The sequence below is a fragment of the Odontomachus brunneus genome, unplaced genomic scaffold (assembly GCF_010583005.1).
Source record: "Odontomachus brunneus isolate Ranch 3 - 2012 unplaced genomic scaffold, Obru_v1 Obru_scaffold_045, whole genome shotgun sequence".
Taxonomy (NCBI): domain Eukaryota; kingdom Metazoa; phylum Arthropoda; class Insecta; order Hymenoptera; family Formicidae; genus Odontomachus; species Odontomachus brunneus.
Window position 1 is genome coordinate 40,028 of NW_022639495.1, and position 24,907 is coordinate 64,934.

Here is a 24,907-nt window from a genome sequence, read left to right on the forward strand (position 1 = left end):
TATTTTTCTCGAAAAAATTAATTTATAAATAATCAAATAATATATGCAAGTGCACTTCAAAAATTATATGCAATCGCTCGTTGAATCACTCACAAACTGTTCACAAGTCATAATACGTTATACGCGTATTATTAACATACGCGATAAGATAATAAAAAACGAAATTATTTTTTATTCTATTTACAGTTGCTAACGTTGTAACATTAAGCTATAATGGCACACTGTAACAATTAATTGTAACATTACTTACTCCGGTACAATTCATTCGTTGTTGACACAATTTGTTCGTTTACTTCGTGATGTCTAAAAACGAGACACCGTACACTTCATGAAACACGAAATATTTCGCACTTGAGCGTATATAAACTCTACCTTTAACGACACAGTTCGTAGCTGGAAATATCTTTATTTTTATTTTGCACGTATATTTCTATTTTAAAGCGGCACAGAGACAAATATACATTGTATTGCAACTGCGACTCGCATTCTGTTCGTATAAACGCGAACGTTTTTGACTACTTCCAATTTTTAGCCTGTACGACGTATGTCTTATCGCGTGGTAATTCTCTTCTGGTAGCCAGACCGCAACTGGAAGTGCCGGGCATGATAATCGTTTCATTAAGTCTATTCTTACACGCGTGTCGTCGTCCGACTTAGTTAATGGTGGTGGAACTGAAAAAAAACGGAGCACTAGATATTGTTTGCATGTTTACTTGCGTGCAGAAAATATAGTTGCGTCTTAGCAACTGAACACACATTAGGAAACGTATGAAAAATATTTGCTTAAAAAATATAACTTTTACTCGTATCTCTTGATTTAAAATAAAAGTGGAAGTAAAATTTCTAACACGGTCGTTATTAGATTACTCAAGCCATGTACTCTTTGCTTTGACGAACGATAGAATTTTCTATCGTACTTAATCCTCGCTTTGTGCATAATGAAGACTTCGATGTGCTACGTTAATTAGCATTGAAATTAATTTTAGGTGGACACCTGAGCTCGATTATGAATCTTAACGAATATAACAAATATTTTTAGTGAATAAACGCAAGGTATAGTACGTGTTTCCGTCGACTTTCCAACTGATAAACAAAGGATATGTCCTAAAGGAGAGAATAAATTATTCACACGCTATCACCCGGTCTTGGCTCAACGACAGTTCGCCGCATTTCACCGTGGCTGTCCTCCAGGTGGTCGGGAAGAACGTTTCTATTATCGCTGCGCGCGATAATACCACTGGCGCAGTATGTAGTATAAACTCTGCTCGAATGCAAAATAGTGACCAGGTCGTGTTATAGTCACTCGCCCGGTAAGTCTATTGACCCTAATCTGAAAACTGTTAGAGGGGGGCCCGTATCTCAACAGCAGTACATGCATAAATTTCAATTTCCATACTTGAGACTTTGCCGCGAATGAGAAAACGTTCGCTGCGACATGCAAGAAGAGAACTTCGCTCTATAATGCATCCAAAAACCAAGTCGTTATATCAACGATTAAATATACTGCTTTCTATCGTCATTTTTGTCATAGATACACGGCGAAAGAATTTTATAGTAAAAATTATTATATAGGATTTCATAAATTAAATTATGTGACTATAATTGAAATATTAAGTAATTAATGTAATTAAAATATTTGTTACGATTCTAACAAAATCTGCTGTTTTTAGCGGAATTTACTGTTCCTTAGACTATACTGTTTTTAGCGAAATTTATTATGCTCCTTAGACTATACTGACAGTCTATTGCTAGACTAAAAGTACAGTAAAATTGAAAAGAATTTATATGAAAGAAAAAAGAAATTATAATATTCTCTCCGTGTATAAAATTGTACTGTTTAACAAATTGCACGTAAATTATTTATTTCATATCAAGCTGCAATAACACGAGCTACGCTCGTATTTTCGTTTCAACGATTTTTTTCGAAAATATAAAATGTTGTCGCGTCTAAAAAGCTGTCATTTATTTATTTTACATTAACCTGCGCGCGAGACAGTGTGGGCTACGCTTGTATTTTTGTTTAATCGATCACGCACAAGAGCTCCTATCGTTTCTACAGCAACCGAACTGTAGCCATGGCTGACTTCTGTGCGAGTGTGTTTAAACGTATATTTTCGGTAGGCTAGTAATTATTGAGGATTAGTTGGCAAAATTTAAAATATCATATAGCGCCGGGTCCAAGTGACAGCGATGAGGATGATCGACGACGCACCATGCTGCTGCAATGACGGAAAACTACGGGATTGTCGTGACGAGAAACTATCCGCGCTCGGTCCACGCACCGACGACGTTTATCGCACCCACAATCTTCCGTCTAGATTCATGTACCCGAGTAAGTCTCCCTTGCAAAGAGTAACGCTGCATTAACATTTCCGACATGATTTTACTTCGCATTAAGTCTTGGCAAAGCGCGCTGTACGGGATAATTGGAAAACGCGCGACTGTATGCGCATGGAAACGAGTGGATCTTGTTTTTCTCTCGCGTTGCTGGGCGCGATTCGAAACAACGTACACGTTACCGCTTTTGAACTCAATATTACGCAGACAACTACATAATACAACGAGCTGCTGCTTGTAGAGCATTTTTTCCTCTTCTTTTTTTCTTCTTTTTTTCAAACTGCACTGTGTCGCATGAAAATCTAACCTTTTTCCCACGCTCTTTGTTTAGACGCGTCATGTCCGTGTATTTTTTTAAGCTTTCCACGTCACTGTGACAAATGTAAAAAAATAAAATGATAAAAAAGTTGCATAAATGTTACGAACAAGATTATTTCTAAATATGTTACTTGATATTAATGCGAAAACGTAAATGTATACACGTATTATCATCATCAGTACATAAATAGAAACGGCACGGAGAATAATCCCTTCAACGCGCCAGCGAGCGCATTAGTTATTGCAGGTACGAGGGCTTCTCTCCCGCACAAGAATACGTCGTTTCGCTTTAGATGCTAGTCCAGAAGTCGCGAGTAGCCGGCGCGATAACGTTCGCGGCTATTAATACGCTGGTACAGTCGATCACTGCACCCGTCGAATCTTATCTGTCTCGTGGGAGTTTTTACGCGGTTCCCAATGCATCCCTTGCAAGTAACTCGTCGCGAGAGCGTGCACAATGTTAACATGTATGGGCCGAACGGCGCCTGAATCTTTTATCGTCGCGCGCTGTAAAGTGCGATACGGTTTTGTTATTCGTCAACGATAATTCATCGTAGTTTTCCGGTATGCGGCCACAATATCGGTTGTTTGTTGTGGGGAATGCAGAAGACGTGCGATTTCTGCGCGAGTATTATTAAATACATATCGGCATGACGAAAATTCTAAGAGCGCTCGCTGTACGAGATCTATTTTTTAATTTTTTTTCTCTTCTATGTAATCGCCTCATATTATTGTTTCAATATCATGTTAGCGTCTATAATTAAGCAGAGAACGCTAAGAGGATTAAGAGAATTTTGCATTGCATGCATCGATAACACTTATTTGCGCGTAATGAACGCTAATCTTTTTTAATTCTATTTAATTGAATTCCGCTCCGGTTATCGCCGTAGTTGGAGGTTATTTAATTGCAAATAATTTCCGCATAGTCAACTGATACGTTACAAAACGGAATTATTGGGAGATAAGTGTACTCGCCGTCGTGCACGCGCGATAGCTTATAAATTAATTATTAAGTCCAAGATAAGACGCAGAGAGAGGAGTTACGTCTCGCACAACGACTGATATATTCGCACCGCTGATATATTCGCATAATGATATCTCGTAAACGGCCAGCCATGGCGCGAGTGCTCGCTGAAGAAACCCCCGTCGCGCTCGAGGTCAGTGCACATCCAGCCTCCGTGAGCCGCACTATGTGCTTCCTGCTCCTCATTTATCTCCTCTTATCGGCCGACGTCGCAGACGTTAGCGCGGAGGACGCCGACTGTCAGGTTTATAACCACCTTTACGTCTGTTTGGCGAATGGCGACGCGCTCCACGGCGTCGCCTTCGAGGACGTCAACGCCGTCCAGACGATTGAGGACATTGAGCTACATCTGGAGAACCTCGGGATCGTTGACATCGTGAGGAACGCCTTCGCCGAGGTCACCAACTCGTCCGCGCTCTATGTCCGCGATAATCGGTTGTCGTGCATCGGCCGGCACTACTTCGGCGGGCTCGATCAGCTCACGTACTTGGACCTGCGGAACAACACGATCGCCGACGTCGAGGAGGGTGCGTTCGTGAGACTGAGCAACCTGGAGACCTTGCTGTTGGATCACAACAACATCTCGGTCCTGCGGCCCGGCGTGTGGAAGGGCCTCGCGGAACTGCGCGAGCTCTACATCACCAACAACCGGCTCGAGCTCAGGAGAAACGTGTTCAAGGGGCTCAGGCAGCTGGAGACATTGGTCCTGGACTCGAACGACATCGCGGAGATACCGATCGGCGCGTTTAACGGCTTGCCACACATAGACCTCCTCTATCTGTCGCGCAACAGGATCTCGTCTCTGCACCCGGACATGTTTCGCGGTCTCAGCGAGATAAACGAGCTCGACCTGGGCAGGAACCGATTGAGGACGATACCTGCCGGTGTCTTTCGGCACATGAGGTGCCTGAACTCGCTTTGGCTCAACGGCAATCAGTTGACCACGCTCGAGTCCGACGTCTTTCTCGGCCTGGACAATCTGCTGTTCCTGTTCCTGAACAACAACGAGCTCCGCCACGTAGATATGGCGGCGTTCGCGAGGATGAGGAACGTGACGGTGCTTCCCGGATTTAAGATAGACGGCTCGTTGGCGAGTGATTTTACGAGGCTCCACGGACGATATCAGTGTAGTAATGTGGCGTATCAGTTGCCGTACAACTGTGCGGAAATCGATTCGTAGACACGAGTAATCGAAACTAAAGGAGCTAGAGCTCATAAACGAGGCGTTTCCGTATGCACAACGTGTGAGAAATAGTCTTAGTGACGATATGTTTGCGGAGAGAAAAAATTACCGCCGGATATATCTCCACGGCAGTTGCACTTGGGACGATTTAACATAACGAGCATGAAATGGACTAATCGTCAGATACTCATGACAAATTTACCGTAAACTTTTCGATATGTTTTCTGAGAGATTTACCACAAACTTTTTAACGAGAAGCTCTTTGGAAAGAAAATCGCATGAGCGTTATATGTACCTAACAGAAATTAGCATACTCGCTTTGATGTTACGTACATTAGATGTCATAAAGCGAAAATAATAACGTCGAGTTTTGGGGGAATTCGCGGCAATTTAGCGGAAAGCCAAATGTATGCAAACGCAATTGTAACTTTTTGTCATCGTTCGCAAGGGAGCGTTTTCAAAAGTAGGATTTGATCTCATTTCGTGTAAAAGCCACGTGGATGAATATCATAGGACACTGTGTCGTTCTGGCATATATTAATTACCCTCATTGATCGTTTATGCTTTCCGCAGGATTGTTTAAGGGTTATGGTCAGGAGAGCGGTCCTTCTCCTCACCCCTGCTACTGGAAAACCTCCATGGATTACGGCTGGTACACACCGACAATTCATACAGTGCCCACGACTTTTTATCCGCGAAGCACTTCTTTCAGTGCCGAATATGGTCGCGCAGGAATGCCCAGAAATTGTTCCCTCAACACGGAACTTGACAAGTCATTGTTCTAATCTCCACGTCGCACATTGTAACACGCTTCGGGATGATAACGAATTGATACAACACGCGATCGATCCCAGTACATCGGATGACGTCGTCGTTAAGCGTGCGCTTCTGGATCTCTATAGAAGTTTTATTAGTTTATATCTGTAGCACAGATCATTCTGAATAAAAATGGGAAAATGCAAGTTGAGCTCTTCCTATTTTTCTTCGCGATTGATTAAATGCCCGAATTACCCAAACTATTTCGTGTGTCATGACAGTGTCAAAACAAGATTGTAAAAATATATCAAGTAAAGCTTTCTCTCAACTTAATAATTGACTTGGATAAATATATTCCAATTCAACTAATTGACGATTGATTTGAGCAAAATCAATCGAAGAATATTTAATTGATAATTGATTTCAATAAATTCAATTAAACATCGTTCAATTGACGATCGATACGAGCAAAGGAAATTAAAGAATTAATAACTGTTCAATTAATAACTAAACTTGACAAATGTAATTAAAAGCCGTTTAATTGACGCTTGAAATGAGCAAATTTAATCAATTCAACTGAAGATTGTGTAGCGACGATTGATATGACCAGTGCGCCCTTCAACGTGGATTCTACTTCGCGCTTCACATTCATCAGCAATTCTAACCTGGGGCAATTAAATTCTCTTCGATCGAATCGATTGAATTTGCTCATATCAATCAATTAAACAATCATTAATTAAATTTTTTGAATTGTTAATTGAATTTGTCGAAATCGTCATCAGATTAATCGAATTTGTCGAGATCCATTGTCAATTAAACGACCCCTAATTGAATTGGGTCATAACATAAATTAAACACGATAATTGATCAAGAAAGTGATTAATTGCTCGCAACCCTGGTTACAAGATGTTGCAGCGAGAGCGGGAGGGTGCAGGTCGTCGAGAGAAACAACAATGAGCTTGTGATTTTATGCTTATACGTGTTTTTTTTTATTATTATAGTTCAGTTTACGTATCGCATTAAACATAATAATGTATTATTATGTATTTTAATAACAGGTTCTACATCGGGGCGCCTTCAAAGTACACGGCGCCTCCTCTTATCTACCATTCGTCGCTTACGTCTTCACATTACCATTATGTTGTAATGGCGTGATTATTCTTCTTATTTTTCTTCTTCTTCTTCTTATTATTATTATTGTTGAAGGTTAATAGCATTTTGGTATTTTTTCTTATTCCTCCTCTATCGATACGACTCGCACATACTACACGTATTACGGTCGTTTAATCGTCAAATGAAAAGAAGAAAGAAAAACGAGTCATTGCGCGTACACAGTGCCGTGACGATTACACATCGATATTTATTAACACATCGCAGGATAATACACCTCGACACTTGCGTCAATTGCTTATATTTCACATTAATGCGGTAATACAGTCGCAGTGGTAACTCCAATGTGTGTGGCAACGTAACGTATATTATATATAATATATGTATATATATATTTATGTGTATACATAACACAATGGACATTCATAGTCGCGATCTCTATGGTTTTAACACATTTATGTGTAGGAGATTTATCGTAACAACCATAATGACTAGGAAACATTGGAAATGTTTTATAATCTATTATGGCAACAGTAATGAGAGGGCTGAGAGTAATGGTTGATACATTTGTTTTTTGTCCTTCCTTTCTTTTTTCCACTTGCTAGTAAACTCGTACGCGACGGGCGCGTCCGAATTGAATACCGCTCTATTGATTTTGGTGTGGTTTCAGTTAGATCACGAGCCACGTCGAAATGCAGTTAAACGTTAATTAAGTGACTCAGAAAAACGTTATCGCTTATCGATTGACCATGACCGAATAGAAAACGAAAAGATACAAAGCGAAGAACAAAACAAATTGCGCGACGGCCTTCGCGCGTTCATACTTATATCGTTAACTCGTTGTTTTCGAAAAGACGTTACGCGTGACAATTAAAAATTAAGAAAACTCATCGTCTCACGGTGCCTGTCCGTGATATAGAATCGAGAAGTATCCTAATCGACACTTACATTCGACAATGCCGATTTTGAAAAAAATTTTCTTTAATAATCTTGAAAGAGACAGAATGAAAATTGGGACAAAATTCTCACGAAAAAACCGCAAACACGACAGCTACAAAAGAGCCTCATAAAGTAATCCAATGCCTCAAAATTCGAAAGTAAAGTCTCACAATCTTATCCGACTGCTCCACGAGCGATTCGTTATTTGTCGGATGTCTCGGCTGTCGTTCATACGTGCCGTTTACACACGTTTAGTTCAGGCAGAAAACAGCATGCTTCGACCTTATTATCTCGCCTCGTAAGTGATCTACCATCTACATCCATATCCTGCAACCATGATGATGCTGCGATAATGACAATCTATGAGCGTACGTCGCGATGCTCGCTGCCGATCGCGCTTCTCGCTGTTCTGCTCGCCGAAGACGGAAGCGGCTCTTGAAAATCGATCGTATCTTTGTCGGGACGTCGCAAACGAGACCCACGAAAATTACATCCTCGTTACTGTTCCTCCGCGAGCTACCGCACTTATGAGATGTTTAGAAGCGAAACTTCCTAGGCCGTCGTCTGTTATTCGACTCGGCTCGATCACAACGAGCATCCCGACGTGCACCCAACACGATTAACGCAGTATATAATAGGAATACTAACATATTTGCGTATTTTCGTTTCATATACGTATTTATATATAATTTTTTCTTTATATATTTTATATATATTTTATATATATATTATTTTTTAATCTCTTCTCATATATTTTTATACACGTTCTCGTTAATATTGTACTACACTTCCCCGCGTAACCCGCTAAAGGCTATGAATTTATAGTTTCATATTATATAACCAATACATGTAACCGATACTTATATATCCGATGCTTATATAGCTTGCATACTTTTCGATACATATAACCAGTACTTTTATATATCCGATGTTTGTATAATCGTTACATGTGACGGGTACCTTTATATATCCGTATATAATCGACACGTATAACCAATACTTATATATCCAGTACGTGTAACCAATATACGTCTCCTCTCCGACCTCTGATAGTCCTTAGTAATTAACGATGACAGATAGAACTCGCATTTTATGTGTGTGACTTAATCCTCTCTTTACTCGCACTAAGTGATAACTGGGCGCGCGCTAATGTTTACGCGCGTGCAACGCACTACTCTACATAGGCTGAGTGTTCCGATATCCCACTGTCAGTATCGAGAATCTGTAGTCTATGTGACATGAACCATAGATTTCCATATTGGCAATGAGTGTCGCAACGCAGCCATTATCGTCTCTGCTCGCTTTCTTTTTTTTTCGTTCGCTTTCCACCACTTGTGACTCATTCTGTTGATTCGTTGTCCTCTCAATGACCACTATAAGTACGCTTACGACCTTAAGTACCGTTAAGAGTTTATCGTTAAAAAGAGATGTGCGGGGGCGGGCGTCATCGTGTTATTCTCGCGTGTTCTCCGACGGGATTCTTTATTGATTCGCATTCAGTCGATCTCGCTCTTGAAGAAGACCGATCGCGTAGTCATCCTCAAAATCTCTTTTATTTTTCGTTTCACGTCTCATAGGGATCGTATATATAAGTAATACTCATAAATAATATCTTCTCATTGTACATAAATTTTTTTCGTACATCTTTGCGTATATCTTTGTGGATAACGACAAGTTTCCTACGATCTTCCGACTATGATCTGTAATACTGTGTAAAGATGTTCACTTCTCAATTTCAGCTTGACCACGCGATCGATCTTCGGCATTATTACGCCTGATCCGCGACGATGTCGTGGTGGGAAGTATGCAAGATGCAGCGAAGCGTAGCGTAATGATGGAAATCGTCGAGTGTATCGAATTTTCGCAATCAGAGCAGAGTTTTCAAAGAGGCCGTCATTTATATCCGGGCCATCTCTGAACTGATCCACCTTGCAATCCTTTTATTTTCCATCCCACCACACGAGAACCACAACGAATCGTCTCCCTGTGTCGTCATCGTCCATTACGACTCTGGCGTAATTCTTTTTCTGCTTTTCTTCTTTCGCGACGGTTGAATCGCACGCAATCTCCAACACACGGTGTATTGTCAGGAGTCATCAGCGCTGGTATTCAACCTCGATACGAGGCTCGCCGAAACGTCGACCGCCGCGTGAATGTCAGCCGAGACGGGAGTCGCGGTGGTTTCCGAGCACGTGGCGGTCGACGAGTCGATCGCGAGACCTCGATTCAACCCTTTCTCCCGCGTGGGTGGTCCGCTCGTGGGCATCAAAGCGTCGCGTCTCGATTTTCTCTCTTTCTCTCCACTCCTCTCTTTCTCTCCTTCTATGAGAACACGATCAACGAACGCGCTCGTGTTCGGTAAGAGACGGATCATTCCGCTCGAGGAAACGCGACAATCACGGCCGCCCACCCGCCCCGACGTTCGTCCTCTAATCTACTAATCCGTTCCAGTTACATACGTGCTGTATATAATCGATACTTGCATATAATCGACACGTATAACCGATACTTATATATATATATATATATATATATATATATATATATATATATATATATATATATATATCCGATATCTGTGTGTAATCTCGACACGTATAATCAATACTTGTATATCCGATACTTGCATACACTATAAGGAAAACATACAACTGTCACTTTTACATATTCGAGATCCTTATATAAAAGATACTTATATAGCCGATTATATAGTCGAGTCACTCTCGCGTAACCCGACGTACTCCTGCCGTTTGCCTTAACTCTTAGAATTCCTAACGAATCTATATGAATGAGATTTAGACCTGTGTCCTCTTGAAATCTTAACGCGCTAATTATCCTCACTGTTCTCCATTTCTCGGCACTATAGGCTGACGTTAATGACGACGGCTTAAATAACATCAACACTATACCGTACAGTAATATTCCTTATTTAACGTTATGATACACGGTTTAATCGTTTGTATTTGTTTAATCGTAGTGCATGTAATGAGAGTGTGCAGCGCATTGTATGTGCTCACCCGTGTGTGGGTAAGCGTGTATGTGTGCCCGTATGTGTGCGTGTGTTGTGGGGATATCATGGTGTATCATGGGATCATACATGTGGCTAGCACGCATTGAAATCAAGGAGGTAACGCACGGTACTGAGTCGCGACGTATAAGTACTCGTCGCGCCCACACGCCTACTACTATTATCCTTACTTTTGATCCTTACTTTTACTTACATGACTCGAGTTACCGTTCGAGTTTTAACATTAAGTTCGTTACACAGAGACACATACTGAGTATTATCGAGAGGCGAGCCGCGTCGTGTAATCGGGGCTAAATCGATGATGCGTACTCTATCCTATTGGCCTGCCACAGCTGTCGAACGCGAAACTAAAGCAAACCGCCGGAGAAGCGCTCTCCTCCCCTTTTATCTTCTCTTCTCGCGCACTTTCGTTGTAGATCACGCTTAAGTTAAAAAGGTGTTTGGTGTTTCGTTCAATCGAGAAACGCTGTTAACGTTTGACCGGGCGCGTTTGTGAAAGGAAACACAGCTTCGAACAGAATGCAAAACAGCAACGCAAGCGACGTCTGCTCGTCCTCTTTCTCAAGCTTTGCTGCGTTTTCAGCACAGTCCAAACAGTACGATCGTTTATCGTTAATTCCGCAGCAGCGACGCGGAGGCTTATGCGAGCCGATAGCATGCCCTTAGCTATCGTGAACCGTTCTCAGGAGCGTTAGCTAAGCGATCTCACGACTAATTCTCTGTGATTAATCAATATCACATGAATAGCAATTAGACGATTTGCCTGTCATCTATAATCCGCGGCAATGTTCTCTAGTCTTAAGACACTGTGCATGTCGCAATCTACAATGACATGTATATAATGACATGTGTGTATATATATATTTATCTATTCTATACATTTCATATTCAGTAGAAGGAAGAAGGGACAAAATACTAGAGGATCCCTTGAACGCTCCTCTCGCCACTGCTGCGAAACGAAGCAAACGAAAGGAAAGGAAAAGAGGCACTGTAGCTCAGCGGTCGTACCGCCAAGATGATATGTACGTAAGAGATTTCACCTCGATGTACAGTGACGTATGCTCAAAAAGCACAGTGAAGGGTATATGTGTATATATATATATATATATGTGTGTGTGTACGTAAACTATATATATATATATATATATATATATATATATATATATATATATATATAATGTATACATATATATAAGAGCGCTATATATAATCTAGAGGCATAAAACACGCGCGAATCATAACTTATTGCACGATCCTCTCGCGATACTCGGAGGACCTCTCCGAGGTCGCGGAGAGACTTACGGTTTGTCGGTAAGCTCGCGTTCCCTCGCGTCAGCATTATGTCGGGAGGGAACGCGACTCAACGCTGCCAGTCGTTCGTAAACTGCATCTCGGTACATGTGCTACGATCGATATCATGGAGATCATTAATTTACAGCTAGGAATTGCGCATCGATAAGTCTTCGGACGACCTTCGAACGTCATCTCAAACAGAATTCTCTGTAAAAATTCTCCTTTTTTCTTCTTTTTCTTTCTTCGCGGGTTGAGCGAAGAGAAATTACTTCATCCTGTCTAAGAGCTTACGATGCGATAGCGATACTTCCGAGATACCCGTGTTTTTTTGCGATAACAATGAGAAGAACGAACACTAAGGACCGATATAGGGAACGGCCTGGGAATCAATAAAACTAACATCACGGTGAATTATTATTAACACGATCGTTAATGCTAATTAACGTGCACTGAGCAAAAAATTTACTAAATTTCAGAAAACGTTTGTTTAGGTACGACTGTAAACATATTTGTTTAAATTAAGCATTATTTTCTAAAATTAAATAAAGAAGTTTTAAATTTCTTTTTTTAATTTTAGAAAATAATTATTTAATTTAAACAAATATGTTCACAGTCGTATCCAAACAAACATTTTTTTTAATTTAGTAAATTTTTCTCAGTGTGGAGTGCCGTGCGCGCATATTATACATGATGCGATATCGCTGAGACCGACTTGACACGCGTACGGCAAGGAAAAACGGTAATGAATTACTTTAATGTACAGTCATGTATACAGTCATGTGTACACAGCAACACGAAGTATTCTAGGAAATTGAAGACGCGATATGGTTACCGTGCTAATCTACGGATATTGCTGGTGCATTATTACTCGAGCAATGGTGCAATCGGTACCTTTGAAACAAAATGAAAAATACTGGTTACTGCTCACGACATCACACGGCCACCGTAACTAAATATGTCACTGGATCACGCTTCGATAAGTTATGATCCAAGCAACAAAATGCCCGACGCTGTTTCTGTTCAGTTCATGTCCGCGCGCAATCGCTTGATCGCTTCACGACAGTTGCGAATGAAACCTGACGACTTCATTTCGCGACATTAAAGCGAGACGTTAAGTGATATCTAAGTTATGTTGTGCGAGTAATAAAGCAACAAGAAAATCGGTCGCGCAGTAAATTACTGCGAATTAAAATATAGAGAAGCGTGGTCCTTCTCTTATAGACTCGATAATAATTAATGCCTGATGTAACAGTTAGCAAGTCGTAAGAAAAATGTTTAAACATTTATACTCGCAATTATTTCCAAGAATAACGAAAGGATGAAGGTGATGGAAGAGAGAAGGTCAAATTAGATTGATCGATTATGTGCATGAAAATTAAGTCGTGGAAGCGACCGAGCAAACGCGCGCGTGCACGCAACGCTCGCTTTCCTACGGATCAGTCCGAGGATCACAATCACCAGGATCTCCTCGGGCAAGCGAATCCTAACTCTATCCGTTCTATCGATTCAAGTCGATGAGTTGACTAGGCTGCGACACGTGGCCCAACTGTCGCTTTCTAGATTTTCTATGTTATCTAGTGCTTTAGACTCGCACCCCTGAGATATTCTTCACCTGTAACCGCGTCTATGCATCTAGTGCTGATCGATTGACCTCCGCGCAGTAACGTGATTATGTTTGTTTGATTGCTCTCCTGCGTACCGTAGCGTCAGCTCTGAAAACGGAATCGGAGATTTGTTTTCCTGTGCGCCAACCGTCGAACACGGTCTTTGTGTTCGCGTTTCGATCGTAATTACCGTGAAACACACTCACTAACTCGAACACACTCGAACTGAAAATACCAATTCCTCTTAGGAGTGAGAAAAAGTGTGAGGTGTGAGGTACGTTTGCCGATGATACATTCAGTCAATTCGCACATATGTGTATATGTTTGCAGATCTATGGATCGGAATCATTCTGTGTTCCACGTTGTCACGGCGGAGTATCAAACGCGCGTTCTCGTTCCCGAATTGTCTTTAATGGATCGATGCTCCTCCCGTTCCTCGCGCCAAGATTTCGCTAACGCGAATAAGGAGCTAGGCTCCTTAACTTCCTACGATGCTACTCGAGTTTTCACCCAATTTTCCACCCATTCACGTGGGATGCGCGACGTATTTCTTATCAACACACGTGAACATCCACGCATGAGACGTCCTCGCGAGAGAGATAAAGAAAAAAAGAGAGAGAAATTTGTCTTACCGCGAATCAAGTAATCGGATTCGGGACGATTAATCACGCGATCTCCTCATCGACAATGCGCCGACAGTTAGCAGGCGCAAATGTCCTAATCGCGACGCGATTAAAAACCTCGCTCATCCCCATGTTATTAACCTAAAGACGTTCGTTTCACTCACGCGAATGCTGGCGCTGGGAATATCTCCCGTTCGCAACGCATGGAAGACAGTCTACTGTCAGTGTATTGCAAAAATCGAGAATCTTCAGGATCGCGGTGATCGCCGCGGAAATTATAATGTGTATATATATATATGTTTATATATATATATATATATATATATATATATATATACACACATACACACACACACAAGCATCTATTCGTGCAAAGTATTCTCTTCGGTCACGTGGATGTTACAATAATAGATGTAAGCTTTTGGACGGTGCGCACGTATCTCCGTGCCGCGATGAGAGATTTCAATGAAGAAACAACGTGTCGGCGAATATACAGATGCAATGAGAGAGATATCAAGGTTTATAAAAAAGTACAAATAATAGGTCGCACACGCGGTATGTCCACGACGCCTGGTCGAAGTGTATACACGCTCACCTCGTCCCAATCGTCGCAGAAATTCATCAGCGATATCGTGAATAGAGAAACTTCGCGAAAAATTATTTCTCTTCGCTGTGTTCCTTTCTTCCCGACCTCGTCCTATGATACCGCGATCGACGTGAATGCGAAGGACACTTCAGCGTCAAGGCACGTGAAAATCAAACTGTCAATTACTTATTTACTTATACAGTTCGAGGACTGTAAAAGAGAGACACGACGAAGCCGCATAATGCAAAACTTGTCATTCACATCGAGAATTCTAAACAAGAGATTATACTTTCAAACGAATTTGCACTTTATTCTCCTCTTTGTCGGTTGCTTAGGTTTACATTCGCCGCTTTAGTACTTCGCTGAACTGACAATGACGTATCAATTGATGTGTTTTCCTGAATTATATTAAACACATCTCCTATCACATTTAGCGATTGCTCGCGTCAGCGGAGTGTGGATCCTGTTCGTAGAATTCAAATAAGACTTATCGGGAGGCGTTGCAACGTCAATTCTTTCCGTATGGTTTCCTTCTTTCAGAGCTGAGACCACGGACGATGATGTTCTGACGCATTTTCGCGTTAGTCTTATCATTATCATTAAATTAAGCCCGAATCGCGTTCCGTGAAAATTGTCTGCCTCCATGCTGCGCTTCACGTAGCTCTCGCGCTACACTCAGCTGGTACATTTCGCCGGTGGTACATTCATTCAATTCGCACATATGCGTATATGTATATATTTGCAGATCTATGGATCGGGATCATTCTGTGTTCCGCGTTGCACGTTCGCACGGCGGAGTATCGACGCGCATTCTCGTTCGCGAATTGTCCTCAATCGATCAATGTTCCTTCTGTTCCTCGCGCCAAGACCCGTCGCTAGCGCGAATTCGCGTGGCTCCTTAATTTCCTACGATACTACTCGAGTTTTCGCCCAATTTTCTATCCATTCACGTGGGATGCGCGACGTATTTCCTATCGACACACGTGGACACCCACGCGCGAAATGTCCTCGCGAGAGAGAGAAAGAAAGAAAGAAAGAGAGAGAGATTTGTATTATCGCGAATTAATTAATCGGATTCGGGATGATTAATCGCGCGGTCTCCTCATCGACGATGCACCGACAGTTCGCAGGCGCGAATGTCCTAATCGCGACGCGATTTGAAACCTCGCCCATCCCCGTGTTATTACCTTAAATACTACTTGTGCGCTTAAAAGTAGAGACAACTACACACTCGTACTTCCGACCTGTAGTCCTCGATGAAAACCAAACGACCGCTTGCAGTGTCGGTTAGCCAAATGTTCAAGAATAATGCCCGAATCTCCTCTTTTTTTCGTCGTCTTCGATCAGCTCGAATGACGTAGGCGTATGAGTATTTTTACAAACATTGCGAGATCGCCAAAAGACGCCCATTTGCCTGCCTTAATTTCCATCTCGCAATGCATTTTCCCTTAAATGACGATATGACACACGACGATCCAAAACGTTAAGCCTAAAAGTGGGTACTCCAAGTAAAACCGGTTGAGGAGATGCCAGGGGCCTACGGATGCGACTGTACGCTTTTACGGTGAAGATGCGCGCTGACGGTATTTCACTGCTTCTGTACGCAAGTAATTCAGTGGATATATCATCGCGCTTAGCGATTCTTCAACGGACATCAAGCTGATATTAAGTAACTTCGCCTTTTCCGACTGAGCCTGCCTAACAACTGTTGTTTTATTCGCCAATATATACGGATTATATAGAACCTACCTTACTCTCCAATGTATACACACACACATACACACGATCAGGATTCCCCCAATATATAGACGACCTATCTCGCTACACTTCGCTATCGCGCGTTAGCTCGTTAAACACGAGATTCTTCGTTTTCGAATTCCTCCCCGCAAGATGCACGGCGTAATTGTTCCCCGTTCCTAGCCCGATCGACGTCTAATATCGAACAGCGAACGAGAGCTTTCCGGCTTACGGACAATCCACGAGTCTCGGTCAAATTTATAGGGTTCATTCGCTTCCGGATTATAATCTGAGAAGCTCTCAGATTAGCTTTGAACAATTGTTCAAAAGTGAATTGATTTAACGAATGAATTAACCAATAAGGTTCTAATTATTGTATATATATATGAACTGTAAATAATTTGACATATCGCGCAGCGTGCAGTCTCGCGAGTTTTTTTAATCTGCAAATATATAGATATCTACATGCTCCGCGTCAACCTACCGACGCGCGATCGGCGCATCGAGTGAGAGTTAGCTCGAGCTTTTCAGTCGTGGAACATGCTTAGCGATCTTCGAAGAATTTCGTGAGTTCGTGTTATTCTTGCCGACTTGTTTTCGTTGGTCACTTCGCTGCGAGAGCGTCCGCCGTGCTCGCCCTCGCCCAGTCGGCCTTGTCCCGTGGTCTACATGTCGCCAAAGATACCGGCGAACGTCTTTCGCAGGTTCTTCATCGTGTCTTCGGAATCTTCGCCTTGAGTTTGCGACTGACTGCCTTGTCGGTGGAACGGCACTCTGGACGTCGGCGGTTCCTCAGAGCGCCGACCGACGGAAGGCGCGCTCACCGAGCTCACCGTGCTCGATTGTGAAGCTGTGGGAATTCGAGAGGCATCTTGAACGCGAGAGGAATCTTCCTTGAGACGTGTGAAACGACAATTGACGAGGAACAAGCACACTGATACTCGAAGAACACAGGAATCCAACAAAACAAATATGCTCTAATTTTACAGTCTTGTTTTATAGCTCTATGTACGACATTCCTCGTTAGAAGCGTAGGACGAAGCTAATTAATTCAATATCTCAGACTCAATCTTGCATTAAAAATATCAAGCGGATCAAGTTCTACTGTCTACTGTCATTCGTCTCATCTCCCGAAAGGACAAGCGCAATGAACGCTTGCGCAACCATGCGTTACCATCGCGTTATCTACGGAGAGTAATCGCGAGCGAACGGGTACAAACCTTGGGAGTCGCGACGCTGTAACTGATGATGACTGTCCGAAGTGGTGACGTCTCCTGGTATCGCGGTGGCGGCAGAACCCACGGAACCCAGACTTCCTATACTCGCCATGGAGCCTATACTTCCGTGCGATCCGAGGGGGGGTACTGTTGGAGGCGCAGTTCGATCTTCCACCGGACTGGTCGCCTGGCTGGAGCCTGACATCGAGCCCCGCGAAGCGGTCTTCGTCAACACGCTCGCAGGTCGACAGTAAACCTGCAGATCGTAAATTGTCATTTGCGCGTAATGAGGGGTCGATCGTGGTTGCGAGCGCGAGCGCGAGCAACGGACCTGCATCTTCGCGGTGACCAGGTCTGCGATGTGACGTCGATCCTCTTCCTGCGAGTCTCCCATCAAGGAGAGCGCGCTGTCGTTGACCTCGATTATATGCTCTCGGCCATCCTTGCCCACCAGCAATTCGATCGCACAGATATCCAGTCCTCCGAATAATTGCGCCACGTGGTCTACCCATGTGCGGTGTCTCTCGCTCACGGAAAGCTGCTCTAACATAGCTGAGCCGGTGTTCGATTTCCAGTTGCCGCTTATGCTTTTTCGCCTGCGGGCAAACGCAGCGAGCGTCGCTACAATTTCAGCTCGTCTATTATGTAAAGCAACGTATCTAAGCCGCGGGTAGTAATATAGCGTGAAATATGAACGTCGGGATAAGATATAGAACTCTGTCGCAAGGTCTCTTTATCTAATATTTAATCCATTATCATTCATTTGTAGTGAATTAGTAATCCGGAGGAGCGGGGCTTGCCAATCTATTTATATATTTAACTCGTCTAAACTTTGTACGTTAAATCAACTTTTTATTGAGCTAATTTCGAAAGCTTTACTGGCAAAACCTAGCTGCTTTGAGATCTCTTAAATACAAGATATCTTGACTCGCGGACCCGATCTTGACTTCACGAGATCTTCCGAACACTCTGCTCGACTTTCATTGTGCGCAATGCCAATTATTTCGCGTGCTTTAGATCCGTTCTATCGCGGATTTCGGCGACTCACATGAAAGCTTTATAGTTGTTGCCAATTTTCTGCACGTGCACGTCGTACTTGGTGTCGATATACGGCTCTGCTGTGCAATAGGTGTTAGCCATAGCTGCCAGCGAGGCGAGATCTAGAAATTCTTGATTTGTTTCCGCACGGGCTTTGCCGGTTCCGCCGTGGGCGTGGCCCAGTTTCACCACAACAGGATACCGAGATGCGCTTACCTGCAATCGTAATAGACCACTAATGAGTGAGTGATGGGAGGATAATTAGCATGTGGACATCCCGTCGATGAGTGTCCTCCCTCGCGCGATGTCACGTTTGGTTAACGATCAAATCCCCAATTGCGCAATACATGCACATATGCCGTAATTAAAGACGTGGCGTCGTCATTACATTTTTTACGATATCGTCTGATTTAAATTCGACATGACTCCACGTGAAAGAGAGATTTGTACGCGCGAGTGTGTAACGCGCTTTTCGAATTGTTTATTGTAATACACCGTCAATGAATTTTTTATCTCGTGTCACGTTAATCGGGTTAGAAGGAGAAAAAAGAGACGGCACATAGGAAGTAAACGCTTCTCAGGCTATTCCGTTAGCGTAGATAACCGTGGAATTTCTCGGTGATAAAAGGGCGATATAAACGCGAGAGAGCTTAAGTGCATCGTTCCATTGGATCGGATTCTTATGATATTTATTAGTTCCTAGTTTGTCTCCATATTCTCTTTATCGGCTTTCTTGATATTTTCCATTACCCTCCATGTACCTAATTCATTACCGCCTCCTATTACTCTTTGGGATACTATTTTAGGTAAAGTAGCGTCAGGTATAAAGATAATTGCATTTTTTATATCTACCATGCTCAGTGAACGAGAGACACTTAAAATACTCGGACATTGCTGACTAAAATATGAATGCCATTTCGACTTACTTCAGAATATATTTATATTCCGCAGACATAATTACGCAATGCTGGTACGGTCAAGGTTATCGTGTGCAAACCGAGTTACACGGAGTCGCAATTTAAATCACCGGTGTAGCTCCGAATGTTCCGCGCGGGATAATTCAGATTTGGTCCACCTCGTGAGATTAGTCAGTGCTGTCGCTCGGGGCAATCGCTTCTTTTTTTTAACCGCTACGGAAATGGAATCACTGCTAAATCGGAGCCCGCTTCGCCCGCCATTAACGATCTGTTTACAAACGGTGCGGATGTAAAAGAGGAAGTGGCTGCTTAGTATCTTGCCCCCTTGGCCGCTGAACGGTCGTATCCGGACTCAATCTCCGGCGATGTACGCGATATTATGTGCGGCGCAATACAAGAGTGTTCAATCTGCCCGTGCGAAACAGCCGTGTGTTCGTGCCGGCACGTGGGTGTCGGTGAAGTGCTCTTCGGAGCACCGCTGCGAGCGCGTGTCGGTGATGGAGAAGAAACGACGGATGTAGAAGCGACCGCGATGGATGAACAGAGAGAGATTTATTTTAGTAATAAGAACGAACTAAAAGGATAGATAGAATCTTGTTATTTATCTGAGCATCGTTACTGTGGATGTCATAACGAACGAACCGTTAGGAAGTATCGATGCTCAGGAAGACGTTTAATCGCGATTGGCGATGTTCGATATCGATAAGGAAATATTAGACGATGAGCTACACGTGAATATTATCTTGAAACGATCCAACATGAGAGAAGAGTGTAAGAAGGAAAGCAAACGCAATGACGGCGGCGAGGCAAGGTGGGAAAGCGTCCGATCGAAGGTGGCGACTGTTGCCGCGCGAGCAGGAGATGGCGAAGAGATCTCGAAGCCGACAGACGTGACTCCAGGCAACGGATGTGGAGTGCGGTAGGTAAAGCTCTCGCCGGAGGCGGAGAGAGGTAGATAGGTAGATGTAGATAGACAGGAGAGAGACGGAGCAACAAACGTCGAGCGCATAGATGATATATTCATAGTTCAGACTTAGAGCAAGCTTAGGTGGGATTTTGAGATAGTCTACGAGGTATCACACCTGAGATCGTTCTTCGAGCCCTTCTCCGAAATAGGAAGGCGTGTTTACTCTCATAATGGCGTTCTTTGAGCATAGTATATGAGCAAGTAAGACGAAGCTTAGACGTCGAAAGCTCGACCGAGCGCTCGTTCGGGGATATGAAGTTGGATATGATTTAAGAGCGACTTCGGAAGTTAAGGTGGCCTTCATGAATCATACCGTCTCGAGCGGGTCTCAAGTCTTCACTACGAGTACGATCCTATGAAAGGGGCGAAGTAATCCAAGAGGAAACGCGTGGATGTAGAACTGCGAGGATAAGAAACTTGCAGATTTGACGATTGGTTTTTGCAAGACTTCACAGATTTACTATAAGCGATTTGTGATTTTGAAAGTAGAATTGAAACATGGAATGTGTGAAGAACTCTGCAGTTAAAATAAATCGACGATGACTTTTAGAAGTTATCTAATAAATGTATACTAATATAGAGCTGCGATAATTAACAGAAATAATATTTCAAGGTAAGAAGAACTGAGCAACGTAAATTGAGGAGGTTCGTAGATGAGACTAGCTTCTCAAGTGGATTCCTTTCCAAGTTTTCATTCCTTAAATGAAATCCAATATATTTCAGTTTTAATTAAAAGAGAGAACGCAGGGCCCTGGAAATATTGTTCGATCCAACAAGCCAATCTCCGAGAAGAGGCCGCATATCGTGGTATATACTTCTTCCGCTGACCGCTTCAATTATAGAAGATGGATTTTGACGGATTAAATTAAACTGGAGCAGCATCGATCGGAAAGCAAGGACGAATCGGGAGCGACGGGGAATACTTCTGAAAGACGGAGCGGGAAGGTCGGAGGATTTGTGACCGAGAAGAGAAGGAGGAGGAGGTGCAGGCGAATGCAAAGGGAAGGAGGGAGGTCGGATAACATCGGAGGAAGATGGTTGTACCTCGTTCGCAGAGTAACAGAGACGGGAAAGAGCGAGGGAGACGAAGACATGCCGGCACTAGAGATCGGGAAAGAGAAACGCTCAGAAAGAGAACGAACACGACGGTGAACGAGTGTGTATCCAGTGGAGAGGGAAAGAGCGAAAGAGAGACCACACGAGGTAGACGGACAGGGAAAGCCCCGAAGAGTGGGACAGGCAGAGAGCACGAGCCAGGAACGACGACGTGTGCGAGTAAGAACGTAGGAAGGAACGAGAGCCCGGCGTGTCGTTCGCGCTTGCATTGCTTTTCGAAGCTCGCGCGCGATCGGTCGCTCGCGACGTGCACGCGTACCTGTGCGTAGGTGCAGCTCGCGAAACGGCACACGTGAGAAAGAGAGAAAGCGAGAGAGAAAGAGAGAGAGAGAGAGAGAGAGAGAGAGAGAGAGAGAGAGAGAGAATCCTACGATTCCTTATCCGCGATCTCGTGATCGATGTTATCTCGCGACGAAGATCCTTCTTCGTGCGCGCGAGAAAGTGACCGGCTTCTCGAGATCGAATCTCCGTGGAAAAACGCGAGTGCAGTTTTCGCGTGTCGATCGGGTCCGCGACTCGGATCGGGAATTATTATGCTCACTGAGCTGTGAGATCTCGAACGGGGAAGAGACAGCAGGGAAAGGCGGAAGAGGCTGCGCGGAAAGTCCACTAGCGGAAGGATCAAGAAAGGGTCACGGGAGAAAGGTAAAATCTGCGCACCGTATTGTCGGAACGTGACCGCGAATACGTATATTTCGCGATTTTTTCGCGTCTCGTGCGGTTCCCAAACAAGTATATCGCGAACGATAGAGGAAAGATCTGTTTGAGTTACCAAAATTATCAAACGATATAACGAGATCGAATTTCCAACTGGAAAGAATTTGAAATTCGTGTGTCTCTTTGTAAGCAAATTTTCCTGAAAGTTCAAATATTTCACACAGTAAATGTAAAATAAATACAAAGAAATTAAATGTTATTCCTGTGCGGTAAAATATATAAGATGAAATTTTATTATAAGCGTCGGAAATTAAAAAAGCGCGTATTTTGTTAATTTCGAATAAAATAGGTCATATATGTATGAATGAAATGGTTGGTAGAAATGCATCGTAGCAGCCAATCAGGTTGAATAAATAGAAGGTTTGAATGTGTGTGGCCAAAGGAGAGAACTTATGAATGTCGATCCATATAAAGGGTTGAATCGCTATTCCCGCACGATAAATAGTACTCCGTTGAGAACTCATATAATCCACAAGAGGGGACCGCCACGTGAATACCTCGCTTCAATTTGCCAAGGTGTTATATGAACAAATATTTAAGGAGTGCATATAATTTCTACTGGAGAAATAATCGTAATAATTGACTGGTAACATTAACAAATACAATGCTGACCGTCTTTTATCTATCTTATTTCTCCGATGCACAAATTTTGGCAATTTTAGAAGCGAATGTCCAATTTTAATTTGAGGAATAATTAAAATTTCAGAAAAAAACGCGCAAGTGGGAACGTAACGAGGAAGAAATTTCGTTCGGCGGCGCACGACCAAGTTCTTACCAAAATAAAAAACTCGTCGTTCGATATAAAATTAGCTCCGAGATCCGCCGTACCACCGCGCGAGAGGTCTGCAAATAATGACGTCAGCCTCAATTACAATTTGCGACGACACGTACGCGTCGTCGAGCCGTCGTACGAGGCGCGATTAAACGCGACGTCTCAAACGAGCGCGCGCTCACGGCTCGCTCGATGAATACTGACGATCACTTTCCGGCAATCGATTAATGGAAAGCGATTGATGTCCGTCATTGCGCAAACGGCAGAAAACCATCGCGGTCATTATACATTTTTTTCCCGCGGCGAATAACAACACACACATAACTCAAATAATCCGACACACCGATGAATCCGATCATCGATGACCATCGCGGACATATTACGGACATCAGAGATCGTCTCCCGCTATATTAAAACTATCGTCGCGCGTGCAATAATCGAGTGCGCGTTTCGGAGCGCTCTTTCTCGGAAATTGCGGTGCCTACCGGCGTCGTCGTCATTGGCGATTGCTTCGCCGGTCTATGATAAGCTGAAATTGAACGTTCATGATGACGATTTGTTCCTAACTTTAGCCCGCTTCTGGGAAAGCAATCTCAATAAACGAGATGTAGGAAAATATGGGAACGCGCGCGCGCGCTCGTTGCTTCGTGTGGCTGGCTGCACGTAGTTAGTTCCTACCTAAGTACATATGTACCTCTGCGCTCGCAACGAGTTAACGATCGATTCTCCCACGTGAGTCGTAGGTAACTATTTTCCTGGCAACGGTTCTGGCCGACACAGCATCCGAAATAACGTGCCGGCGCGTTTCGTGTCGCGCAGACTACAATAAAAGGAAAGTGTTTAGCCGCCGAGGGACAAAAAGGCGCACGAACGCGAACGTGTTTTCACCTGGGGCGTATCCTCCGGCGTCGAATTTATTCTCGAAAGCACGCCACTTTTTTTCCTCATTTCGAAAGCTTATCACAAATATGTATACGCGCGCTAATGAATGTTTACAGTTGAACTGCATCCCCGCTTTCTTGGACGTCAACAAGTCGGGATAAGTTCTTCGAGATGCTCGATACGGCACACGCACCGCTATCGGTCTTCGCCGGTATTTCGTGCAACGAGGCAATAAATGTCGATACCGCCGGAGGTGGCTTGCAGATCGCAAAAGTGGCCGATCGCGGAGATGCGGGCTGAATAATTGCCGTTTCCATTCTGGCGGCGATCGCCATCACGTCTCGTCGAGTCTCTCGTCGATTTTCGCAGTGGCGCGACCGGCTCATTGTGCGATTACCCGAGGAGGATATAATTCATCGTTGCATCGTGAGCGAGCGAGTGAGTGTTGCGGGCGTAATGCGTGCGCCGTATCGCCGTGTACAGTATCGCATTTATTACGCGTTCGTTTCGATATACATCGGCCGATGTGGCGCCAACCAGCCCGGCCACTCCGTGTGGCGCACACCATTCAGCGTGGGTACATCTTTTCTTCTCTTCTCTTCTCTCTCTCTCTCTCTTTCTCTCTCTCTATGCCTTTTATTCCCTTTCAAGGGGTACACACGCGACTGGTATCTTACTCCTTTCTCGCTCGCGCTTTCTCGCAATACGTCGAGATTAGAACCGCGAATCGCGAATATTTATAG

General features: G+C 43.5%; 4 protein-coding genes across 4 annotated transcripts in view; 3 read left to right on the forward strand and 1 right to left on the reverse strand.

Annotated features, from left to right (window-relative positions):
- The first annotated feature begins 1,744 nt into the window (after nucleotides 1-1,744).
- On the forward strand, nucleotides 1,745-5,951 carry LOC116844725 (UPF0691 protein C9orf116). The gene is made up of 2 exons (XM_032816649.1): nucleotides 1,745-2,332; nucleotides 5,436-5,951. The coding sequence occupies exons 1-2, from the start codon at nucleotides 2,191-2,193 to the stop codon at nucleotides 5,645-5,647; spliced, it is 354 nt and encodes a 117-aa protein (XP_032672540.1). The 5' UTR covers nucleotides 1,745-2,190; the 3' UTR covers nucleotides 5,648-5,951.
- On the forward strand, nucleotides 3,541-5,418 carry LOC116844723 (insulin-like growth factor-binding protein complex acid labile subunit). The gene has a single exon (XM_032816645.1). The coding sequence runs from the start codon at nucleotides 3,747-3,749 to the stop codon at nucleotides 4,857-4,859; it is 1,113 nt and encodes a 370-aa protein (XP_032672536.1). The 5' UTR covers nucleotides 3,541-3,746; the 3' UTR covers nucleotides 4,860-5,418.
- A 626-nt stretch (nucleotides 5,952-6,577) lies between the features above and the next one.
- The window catches only part of LOC116844727 (synapsin), a gene marked incomplete at its 5' end in the record, with an annotated part of 53,634 nt that continues 35,304 nt past the window's right edge, over nucleotides 6,578-24,907 (reverse strand). The window contains 4 exons of the mRNA XM_032816651.1: nucleotides 6,578-17,388; nucleotides 17,759-18,011; nucleotides 18,087-18,351; nucleotides 18,804-19,009. Coding sequence (XP_032672542.1) covers nucleotides 17,204-17,388; nucleotides 17,759-18,011; nucleotides 18,087-18,351; nucleotides 18,804-19,009 — 909 coding nt within the window. The remainder of the gene's footprint in view (nucleotides 17,389-17,758; nucleotides 18,012-18,086; nucleotides 18,352-18,803; nucleotides 19,010-24,907) is intronic.
- LOC116844724 (metalloproteinase inhibitor 1) overlaps nucleotides 21,959-24,907 on the forward strand; it is a 33,681-nt gene continuing 30,732 nt past the window's right edge. The window contains exon 1 of the mRNA XM_032816646.1: nucleotides 21,959-22,438. The gene's annotated coding sequence lies outside the window, so the exon portion shown is untranslated. The remainder of the gene's footprint in view (nucleotides 22,439-24,907) is intronic.

Excerpts from the sequence above, each read along its gene's own strand:
- LOC116844725 (XM_032816649.1), top strand. The coding sequence starts at position 2,191 with ATGAGGATGATCGACGACGCACCATGCTGCTGCAATGACGGAAAACTA. Across the intron at positions 2,333-5,435 it reads GTCTAGATTCATGTACCCGA|GATTGTTTAAGGGTTATGGT; the intron begins GTAAGTCTCCCT and ends TGCTTTCCGCAG.
- LOC116844723 (XM_032816645.1), top strand. The coding sequence starts at position 3,747 with ATGATATCTCGTAAACGGCCAGCCATGGCGCGAGTGCTCGCTGAAGAA.